The 11,069-nt window shown below is 41.6% G+C and overlaps 1 protein-coding gene across 5 annotated transcripts in view; it reads right to left on the bottom strand.

Annotated features, from left to right (window-relative positions):
- Positions 1-2,898: 2,898 nt before the first annotated feature.
- Positions 2,899-11,069, bottom strand: part of dscamb (Down syndrome cell adhesion molecule b) — a 124,316-nt gene continuing 116,145 nt past the window's right edge. For 2 of the 5 annotated variants that reach the window (XM_016662339.1, XM_016662341.1), the window contains exons 29-33: positions 10,764-10,879; positions 10,512-10,676; positions 8,124-8,324; positions 7,424-7,726; positions 2,899-4,342 (exon numbers count right to left, since the gene is read on the bottom strand). In XM_016662339.1, the coding sequence (XP_016517825.1) occupies positions 3,828-4,342; positions 7,424-7,726; positions 8,124-8,324; positions 10,512-10,676; positions 10,764-10,879 (1,300 nt within the window). In that variant the 3' untranslated portion in view covers positions 2,899-3,827. The remainder of the gene's footprint in view (positions 4,343-7,423; positions 7,727-8,123; positions 8,325-10,511; positions 10,677-10,763; positions 10,880-11,069) is intronic. The other 3 variants (XM_016662342.1, XM_007575105.2, XM_016662340.1) reach the window with 2 other exon arrangements.

Below are 11,069 nucleotides of genomic sequence, written 5' to 3'. Positions count from 1 at the left end.
GTCGCTGAGGTTAGCAAAAGAGTGTAATAGCCCTTTAATTAATAACATGTGTGCTGTTGCTGCCATATATCCAAAACATGCAAAACAGAACTTCCAAGTTAGCAGGAAATGATCTCCAACAGAGAAAACAGTAAAACAAGATTAGAGAGACGGCTGAAAAAAATACTGGACTGAACTGACCTTAAACTGGTGATAAACTGGCGAAATAAGAACTAAGTGCTGCAAACATCTGAAACATCCTCTAAGTAAAAGGAGACTTAAAGAAACTCCACTGTTAACATTTTAGTTGCTCAACAAGTTGTGACATATTCCACGACCCCTGTCTTCGGTAGAAGTCAATTTCAATGATCTTTAGATTACAGGTCACATCTATATCGATAAGAAAAGAAGCAAAAGCCAGGAACATTGAAACCGGACACTTCAAGTGTCATGACATCATCACACCTCCCAGCGCAGTGGGAGGTGTGATGATGGTTTGCAGTCAGAAGGCAAGTCACTAATTAACACTCCAGTCCCATCTCTTCCTAATGTGAAAGGGCAAATGGACAACAGTGATGCATGCGCAGTGTCCAGGTGGGCTATCCGTCTTCATTAACCCACCAAACACCAACGAGGGAAACCCACAGATTTTAAAAAGAAAATGTAATCATCTCCACTCACGGTACGTTGTATTTTACCTGCAATGATTTGAACCAGCAGCTGGCAGCTAGTTTCTAAGCATGCAGAATTGTTGTTGTTGTTGTTGTTGCATTGCATGCACACACTCCACTCAACGCTGAATCCTGGCTATTACTCTTTTGTGTCCTGAACCAATCTGGGGAAAAACTAATATGCCCTCATTTGCATGCATTTCCCTGAAGGAAAAGATAAGTTTGTGTTAGCTTTGGTGTGGATGGAGTCTCTGCTGTTTCATTCAAATTTCCAGGCACCGCGGGGATCACCGTGTCGGTGTAAACCCGATCGAGGTCCCAGTGTTAAGCTCCGGCATGAATAATTCACCACGTTCAGCACAGTGTGCAACTGCAAGTGGCAGGCTCATGATGAAACAGACTGCTGGGTTGCTCCTGATGTTTCTATCTGGGCTGTCACTTATGATTTTCGTGCTGAACCATCTTTTTCCGCCTCTTGAAAGTCAGCACCCTCATCACTCAGGAAACCGTCTGATTTCAGCGACTGTACAGTGCCATCTGTTGATCAAAGCTTACACACTGCACGTAAATGTTTGCTGTGCTTGTCAAAGTCACTCCTCATGGCCAAGATTTCCTGTTTTTGTGTGTATTCCCAACAAGATCAAGTGATCACGAAATTGTTTTATTCCATCATAACCCTCTTAAAAATATCTAAGTAATCACGTTAGCAGCTTTTTAGTTGAAAAACAAAGTTGTACATGATTTAAGGTGTATTAATTTGTTCAATATATGTAACTGGTAGTATTTATGTAAACTAAACAAATTAAAACTGCACATTAGTTTTAAAAGATACATTAAATAATCTGAATATACTGAGTGGACCTAAATCTAGTCCTGAAGAGCAGTAGCTCCAGTAGCTCTTTCGACTTTTAGATGCAACACATCTGAATCGAATAAACGGAGCGTTTGCAAGAATCTACAAATCAGAATTAAGTACCAATGAGAGAATTCGTCCATTGGGTGTGTTGGAGAAGACGTGCACCTTCAGGAAAAGCTGCAGGATTTCTCTCAAGAACTTGATTTGGTCTCTCCTGATGAAGACCAACTTCTGTCCTCCATGATCAGCTGAATGAGATTATTATCAAGACAAAACTGTTTGTATAATTTAAAAAAATGTGCTTTGTTTTATTGGCTGCCATAGTAGTTTAGTTAAATTTAAAATTGCAGTAATATTTTATAATATTTATAGTATTTTTTTTTCCATCAAAATGGAAAAAGATTAGTGATGCAATTGTTAAATCTAATGAAACATATTTCACCCAAGTCCAATAATTTTTAGTGTCTCAATAAACTGCTTGAGCTGTTCCTACTGAAAACCAAGGAAAACCTCAATCAGCCTCATCGTTTTTGTTCCTCATGTTAGCAGGTTGTGTGGATCTGTGTCTGTGGGATGTTTTAGAGTTTGATACCATCTCATCGTTTTTAATTGTCAAATTTAAGTTTTTGTAAAGACGGTCAAGGTTAACATCACTGCCTCCTCGCTGTTCCTCAACCTTTTTATTTTATTTTATTATTTTTTTTGCACATTTTCTGGTCGGTTAGATATTCAGCCTAGTTAGACTCGATTCTGGGTTTGTAACTTTTTGGTGAATCACAGCAGCTATTAGTACGCCTGATGAAACTTAAATCACAACTGGGAAACTCAGAAGTTGCTTAAAAACCTTGAGTTAACTATCCAATATGCAGCGACTACAGAATGCTGTGAAAATGGCCAAAATAAAGCATTCAATATTTATTAGCACTTCTAATAGTTGTGGCAAACCTCAGTGCTTGAAAATACACTGTAAAGGAAATCTGCTGCAAAGGGGAAGAACTTCAACTCAGCCACAAAGCGAGGTGAGTGGACCTGGAGGGATATATCCTGAAGACAAGAGCAACTCTGGTTGTTATGTTGTGTTCTCCAGAAAGAAACTCTTACTGCCGCAGGATACCAATCCATTTTGAAAAATTCCCAAACATTGTGGAAACTGTTCCATAATGATTGTGAACTCGTGCAAGGCAAGGTCCATACAGAAACAAGCAGGTTTTGGTTTTGAAGAACCTGACTGGCCCAGACAGAGACCTGACCTGAACCCAACAGAACACATTCTGGATGAATTAGAGTGGAGACTGTGAACCGGGACTTTTTTTCATCCACCAATCTTTCCTGGATAAAATGGTCAAAAAAAAAAAAAACCGTTGTGGAAAGTGTAAATCAAACTCGAATGTGTGCAAACAAGACTAAGGACTTTATTAACCAAATCATTTTCCCCATAATATCCACAAATAAAAGTGTTCTCTTTATATATATTCACATTGTATAATTTCTCAGAGTGACAAAATTATCTTTTTTTTTTTTCTCTTTTTTTTGGATTTCCAGCCATTCCTAGTAATTGTCATTTGATCAGTCGCCATGCAAGTTGTCAGAGAGTCTGAAAAACATTTCGATTGGTCAGCATTGGCGGTCCTGTCTGGCATCACGCTTCCTCTTCCTCCTCTATAGGCTCTTCGCTGTGTTAAAATCTTCATTGTTACCCAATCACATATTTCATTACACTGCAACAATGAAAAATAAAAATAAATTAAGAAAGCAACGTTCTCCTGCAGAGTGCTTCAGAGTCCTCTTCAGTTTCCCCTTCATATTTTTTTTTAGATATTTTCTGTTTTTATACAATATTAATAATAATAATAATAATGACTATAATTGTCCTTGATATAAATTCAATATTCTTATTTTTTTTTTTTTTTAACTTTCTCAAATTTTTAAATAAATCATTTTGGCCATCCTCTTATTTTGTCACTTTCGAATAAAAGAATACTCAAGTAGAAAATAAGAACTGTGAGAGAAAACCTTTCTGAAGAGGAGCAAGTTGTGAGAGAAAGAAACGTGTGAAAGCATCAGTGAAGAGCAAGAGAGGACAGAAAGAAAAGAGTCAAAGAAAGAAAGACAGACTCAAAGAAAAGCATCCACTTTAGACGCATGTCAGAAACAGCTCTATGTACAACAGTTTCTGTTGTGGTAATCTGTCCTTCCTGTGCCGGTCGTCTGTCTTTTGTTCTTCCTCTCAGATTGTGTCTGCAGCAGTCCTGTGTGTCTGAATCAGTCCTGTGTGTCTGAATCAGTCCTGTGTGTCTGAATCAGTCCTGTGTGTCCCAGTGTTATACCAGAGTGTAAGACTTGGCATAAGGGTTGTTGCTCTGTTTCAGGTGTCCTCTGGAATCCAGCAGTGACTCCTGTGAGGTGCTGAGCTTGGCAGCCTGTGCTTGGGCTAAATCTCCTGAGGGGGGCGCCTCTCCTCGGACCTCGCCCCGGGCCTCCCCCCTCTCCCGGACATCCCTGTGTGGAAGGGTAGAGGCAGTTCCTGGCTGCCACTGTTGCACCTCCCTAGGAGAGGGCACTTCCATGGGTGTGGGCTCCATCGGAGGAGGCCTCTTTAGGGTACGACTCCTCTGGGGTTCAAGGCAGGCCTGACCCATGGCTCCGCCGCCTCCTCTTGACTCCCCGGCAGCACCAGCACCACCTCCGCTCGGTCCTGCAGCTCCTGCACCGCCTCCCCCGCTGCTACTGCTGCCACTACTGCTGCTGACGCCCCCTCCTCGGGCTGGCAGAGGCACACCGCGGTTCAACAGGAAGTCCATACGGAGGTAGGGCGGTAAGTGGACCAACTCTCCTCCTGGGAGGCAACACACAGAGAAGCAGTAAACGGCGTTAGAAATAATTACTGTGGTGTTTGGGAAAACTGAAAATACAATAAAAGTGACGACATATAAACATTAATGGAGTTGATTTTAATTTTTGGAAGTGAGATTCTGGTAAATACGTTGGTCAGGAGGCTGAAGCTAACGGCTAGAGGGCAAAACAAGCTTGTACCTCAAAAACACAACGGGCAAAACACTATTTTATAAACGTTTGTAATGTCGCTCATTTACATAGTGTTGGTATTTGAAGCTGATGATTTCACAGATTGGACATGTGTGTTAAATCAAGATAAGGAAAAGAGGATGAGTAGACTTTCCTTTTCCTAAATGCATTGCCTTCTGCATGTAATTCAGCACAAATATAAAGCCAGGTGTCCAGACCACTTGACGCTCTCTGTAGCTCCTATGCAGCTCAGACAGAACCGACATTTTATCATTTCACAGATGCAGAGATCGGCACATAATTAGAGAGACGCCATTCACTTCTAAGGTTGCTCTTAACACATTATCTCTCCCACACACGGAGACCCTCACACACACAACCCACACATGTACGGATAGAAGGTAGGTGTGCTATATGTGCACAGTCACAGCTCCTGCCAGAATCTCTGCGCTAATGCAAGCTCAGACAAGGTCGCCTCTGCACATTCAGTCGGTGTGTGTGTGTGTGTGTGTGTGTGACCTCAGGGGATGGATTCCAGGGTTCACAGGAAGAATGAATAAATTACTCTGGTTATGGATAAGCCCCATTAGTGCCGGCAAGCATGATGAATGGCTTGAAGCGTTAATTGAATTAAATATAGATTCAAGTGTTTCCCTGGGAGCTCATTAGAAATGAAGTTTGAAAATTAATCAGTTCGTAAACTGCGAGTGGTACAGCGATGAGACACCAAAGTGCATCATCGAAACAGCATTTTGTGTCTGAAAGATATGTACAAGCAACGGCGACATTTGTGTGTCAAGTAACACATTTACAGGGCCGCCTGAAGGTGACACCTTCCTCTGTCGTGCCTTACAGGGAACAAAAACTGAACACAGAAACCGAATGTGCATCTCATAGATCTCAGTCATGTGAGGCGTTTTGACTCAAGCATTCGCCGTATGCCTGTGTCTATACAACATGGTATCAGCTGAGCTCACTCAGTAATGTAATAGAGACGGTAGTAAAGCTGAAGGCGCATCGTTCACTCTTAGTGTGAGGCACATCAGCAGCTCTGCTGGCTCTGGATTTCACACCAGAGCGTATCCAAACACTGTTGGACTATATCAGTTTAATATTTTTTCCACTTAATCATTTTCATATGTTATTATTGAGATAGATAATCCAAGGCTAAAACCTCACATTTCATTTGATTTAACTGCATAGTCATCATTTCTTCTTTCATTTGGCTCTAGTTCAAATCCGAGCAAGTAGACTCTTGAAATGTGAGACTACGACCCGTTACTACACAAATTTAACATGAAGCTGGTGTGGCTGTCCAAACTTTTTTTTTTTTTTTTGCCAAAAGTACTCTTGGGTCACAAAAATGTGATTTTTATTTCCATTGTTTTATTATTAGAAATAGTTTTGGGGTTAAGAAATTAAGAGAGGTGGAGCAAAAATAATTCAAGGGAAAGAGGAAGATAAAAAATAGAGAGGAAAGAGAGAATTCAAGAAAACACACAAGGTGTTTTTTTTTTTTACACCTGCTGTACACATAATACTTAAAGTGTTTTGTATGTAGCCATGTACAATTATTCAGTTTACATTTACGTCCCCATAAAGATTCATTAACGCCACAAAAACGTAACAAGCAAATTAAGATCCTAAATCTCTGCATTGTACTCCCAGTGTAAGTGACACCACAGTGTTCGCAGTGAGAGTCGCCACTCTGGTCTGATAAGCAAAGAGCCTGTTGTCATCCTGATAGGTCTCCCCTTTATCAGCAAAGTGCTGTTTTGTACTCAGTTACAATACTTTGAGATCAGGTTGACAGATAGCCTTTAGCTGCCCTCTCTTTGCTAGACATGCCTGCTGTCCTGTGCACAGCACTTCATGATATAATGAGACCTGAAACCTAAGAAGGAGATCTGATGTCTTCGGCTGCTGTCTGACGGGGAACCTCCGGCACATTTGCAGACCCAAAGTTCTTCTTCCGCTCCTTGTAAGAGGAGACCTCCAGCACCGCTAATTATCAGCGGTCCCAGACAGACTATCGCATGAGAGCAGGACGGGTGATGGACGAGCTGTCCGCATGTGTCAGAGAGCACAGTGTTTTTCAGTTCGGGCCGTCTGTGCATGGCGTGTGGTCAGCCGCCTCCGTGGGGCTGCTGGATCAAGTAACTGATGGGTTTACAGAGAAGCTAAGGTTCATGTAAGGTAAGCTAGCAGCCGCACTGCATAAAAAAAATAAAATAAATAAAAAAAATTAAAAAAAGGGGAATCATTTCTGGGAAATAAAAAATCCCTAACAATAAAACATATGCCAAGGGTGCAGTAGGAAACCTCATGTCCTAATTATGATTTTATGAAGTCTGATGGGCTTTGTCAGTCTGTCAGGAGGGGAAGCTACAGATAAACAAGGCAACAATAGAAAGCTCTTCTAATATATATCAAGTGATGATTAATGAGACTACCTGATTTTCCAGCAGAAGTCTAAAGACTAATGAGACACACAGCAGAATACAAAGCTAAACCAAGTGCAATTAAAAGAGGAGCTGGCCGAAAGTTAATTAAGGAGCCTTCAAAGACAGGCTATTAACTAGCTAATAAAATGTGTTTCAATCTATTTTCTTCCTTTAAAAGTACAAATTAAGGAGGATTATTATGCAAAAGATGTATAGCATAAGAGAAGGTTATTGTCAAACTGTTCATCCAAAATATACTTATAAATGGTTAAAGATGCTGTTTTATTGTCTTGAGAAATATGTTCAGCGACAGCCACGTTGGAATACGCCTCTAACGGCTGAATGCTGAAAGCTTTCGATCTGCGCCATTGATTCTCAGCTGGACTTTAACCGGGTCATCCTGACCAACGCTGTAACTCCGTGTCATCGTCCAAGCTCCACTTCCTCACCTGGTCTGTGCGCCTTGGGCACGGCCATGTTCATGACCCTGCTGACATCCTGAGGTTTGGGCGGGGAAGCGGTGAAGCGGCAGATGCCCGACTCCGATGGTGTGCTGGAGGTCAGGCTGTCGGTGTAGTCGTTGGTCCCTGCTGTCATCTGCTCGGACGACGTGTCAGAGATGAAGCACTCTGTGATGGTGAACTTTGCGTGACGGAGCTGCTCCTCCATCTTGGCGTGCTCGTAGGCTCTGGCCAGCTCTTCGTAGGTGGAAGACGCACTCTCTGTTGAGACCATGCTGCTCCGTGCGCGATCTGATAAGGAGGGGGTGCATTGTGAACAAAATGCACTTCATGCATTGGATTGTTCTGCTGATATTTGTGTGTTTTTAAAGGGATTTTTGATTTGTTTTGACCAGTGGTGCAAAGCATAATGGGAAAAGTAAAGATACATGGAATGGGTTTATGATGGATTCATAAGGTAATAATGTTAGGCAGGACTGGGCTACACAGTCTGAGTTTTGAAGAAAATAAAGTACCAAGCCAACATTTTTGGATTAAAAACAAGAGCAGTCTTCTTCCCGACTGATGCATTTTACAATCTCACAAAAGCAACTTCTGACATATTCCCGATACATTCTAGCTTTAAAAACAGACTGAGTTCATGTTGTCTGTGTGGGTTTTTTTTTTTTCCTATCTTTTCCGGCTCTACCTGTGTCCTGGGAGGGGCTGACGCTGTAGCTGTCGCTCTCTTTGTCCACAGATCCGGTGGCGCGCGGAGTGGGGAGCCTCCAGTCAGTGGTCAGGGTGTGTGAGGAGCTGGTGGGATGCGGCCGGTTCAGAGTCCACTGGCTGGCGTAGCGGCTCCGTGCTGCAGCAGGTCCAGCTTTGGCAGTGCGTCTGGCAGTGGGGTCTAGCAGTGATTTGGGGGGGGGGTAAAGGTCAGTTGTTTTGTTCAGGTTAGCAGCTGTCAGCTGAAAATCATCACAATCATTCAGTAGATATGCAAAAGTTTAGGACAAATTTAAATAAGACAGAAACAATAAAGTGCTTTGCCAAGGACATTTTGGTGCAACCCCAACCATACAAATACTTTAAAATATATATTATAAAACTAAATGTGAGTCAAAATTTGGTCATAATTTTGTTTTAATTTTGTTGCTTTTGAATCAAAATCCTTGCATCTCAGTTTTAATCATTTAAAATGGAGATCTGCGTTCGCTCGCATCCATCTTTGGATTAATTTAGGGGGGAAAAAAAACGCCAGCAATCTATCAAATATTTTAAATCCGGCAAGACAATTTCTTAATTTCTTATTTCCCCTGATTCACAATTCAAAAGGAGCACACCAACTTTTCTTAACCTAGATACCATAAATCTTTGTTGGACTTTTAGCAGAAGTGACCAACTAGTTAATAGTTTCCAAAACTTCAATTGTTCAACCTGTTTCAACAAAGACAGCAACTTGTTTGGACTTTATTTTACTATGTTTGTAACAGAATAACCTTTACGGTTTTCTGAATGTATTTGTGCAGTTAATTTGGCAACAGATCTAACAACAGTGTTTAAGTTTCCGTGTTTTCAAGAAGCTGTTTGTGAAGATCTCAGCTTGGTCTGTTGGAGCTTCTTGACATTCACTTAAAGGACATTCATGAAACGCTGACGACGTGCAACATTTAGAATATCTAGGCAGTCGGATGTCTTGGCTTCTGTTTTCATACAGTTCCCCCTTCTTGTTTGCTTTCTCTGCCCTCAGCAAATATATATATATATATATATATTTTTTATCACTGTCAAACTCCAGAAACCTAAAACCTTTGTCTCATTCAGCTTGACCCCAGCATGCCGCAGGTGCCTCATCCACTGCAGGAGCCGATGATAATAAAACCATTTAGAAAAGGTCTGAGGCCAGATCCACGCAGAGAGAAGAATAAAGCTGGTAACAGTAGTCAGCAGAGATGGAGGGATGAAATGACAGAAAGAAAGAAGGAAAGCTCTGAGTCAGCAATATGAGTTCACACTGGTCAGGTCATGTGACTCATTGCTTGTGTGCTAAAGGCTGTGCTTTAGACTCGAATGGGTGCCAGTGTTTGTGTGTCTATTTACAAGGATTAAACATTGTTCTGTCTCCTGTCGTCACATTTGTTTATTTAAAAGTGAACCGGCAGATAAGCTGCAAAAAAAAAAATGATAGAAGAATAAGGAATAAGTGGATGTTTCTAATCAGCCTGCAGAACTAATCGTCTACCTAAATGTGACCCTCATGCCGTACTTTGTGGGCATCAACGGGAAGCTTTGTTTCAAAACAGAGACATAAAGATCGCTACTCTTCATCAGTTTGGCTTCAGAAGAGCCTAAACACCAGAAATAAGTTTGTCGTTGTGAGACAACACACTGTATCAGGGCCATTTTAAATAAAACCAGTGGAGCGGTTTAATGCCTTGCATATATTTCAGATGAAAGTGCAGTAAAGCTTTATCACCTTTGTGTATTTTGTGTATCTGAGCCAAGTTACTCCAGCACTAAAGTCTGCAAAAGTGTATTTACATAAAGCTGTAAAAGCATTTATACACCTTGGGATTTTGTCACAAACTTAAATGTGTTTTATTAGGATTTTTGTTACAGACCAAGTCCAAATAGTGCAAAGCTGTGAAGTGGGAAGAAAGAGAAAGTTTTCAAAATTGTTCATTGTTGTGTCTGCATGATATCGTTTGTTCACTAATGTGCTCAAATGAGCTGCTGAGCCTTAGTTGTACTAAAACCGATACTTAAATTAATTTACACACTGGTTTACTAATTAGCTGACTTCTGAATGCACTGGTTTTTACTTAGGATTATCAGAGTTAAGGGGGCTTGAATGAAAAAAAAAAACACTTGTTTTTTCAAACTAAATTACAATTATTATTTTTTAAGTTAATTTTGCCTCTTTAGTCTCCAATAAATTGGAGGGTGTGGTCGTAACATGAAAACACTGCATGCTAGATTCTCAGCTACAACGTAGAACAAAATCACAGCATCACTTGCACAACAGTTTTGTTATTGTCACCAACACATAACGAGACATTGTTAGTAGTAAAGGAAATAAATGTTGAGCACTGACGGTGGTGGGACTCACTGGTTCCGGGCCTGGCATCGGATACGTCCACCAGGGGCCCAGTGGCCTGGGACAGAGACTGGTAGTGGACTGTGTGGGTCACCGTGGAAGACTTCTGCTTAGTGGTCTCCCCAAAATCATTGTCTGTCAGCAGCACAGTGGACCTGTCATCTAACAGAGAGGAAGCAGGGTTTAGGAAGCTGTGAGCGTGGCGCACACGGCGACCGAGGGAAGCAGGTTCCACCCCGAGCGTTTTACCGATTGTTTCCATCGTGTCCCGCTCCTCGATGAGGAGCTGCGCTCTGGGGATGTCGATGTGCATTCTCAGCGTCTGCTGCTGCTTGTTCACCGTGTCTGGCGTCCGCGTGTTTTTACTGTGAAGGGAGAGAAAGAAAAAAAAAAAAAAAAAAAACGCCAGGTAATCTCCTCAGCTGTGTGACTCTTGTGTTGCAGGAATGCAAACTCGGTTCCACTTAAGCTGACAAGAAGTTGAGCGAAGGTGAATGGACAGCACCAACAATACATTTGATTTTTACTGAACGGCGCTGTGACTCCGGCTTGCCG

This window comes from Poecilia formosa, unplaced genomic scaffold (genome assembly GCF_000485575.1).
Source record: "Poecilia formosa unplaced genomic scaffold, Poecilia_formosa-5.1.2 Scaffold369, whole genome shotgun sequence".
Lineage (NCBI taxonomy): Eukaryota > Metazoa > Chordata > Actinopteri > Cyprinodontiformes > Poeciliidae > Poecilia > Poecilia formosa.
This window is presented reverse-complemented; position numbering and strand designations above follow the sequence as displayed.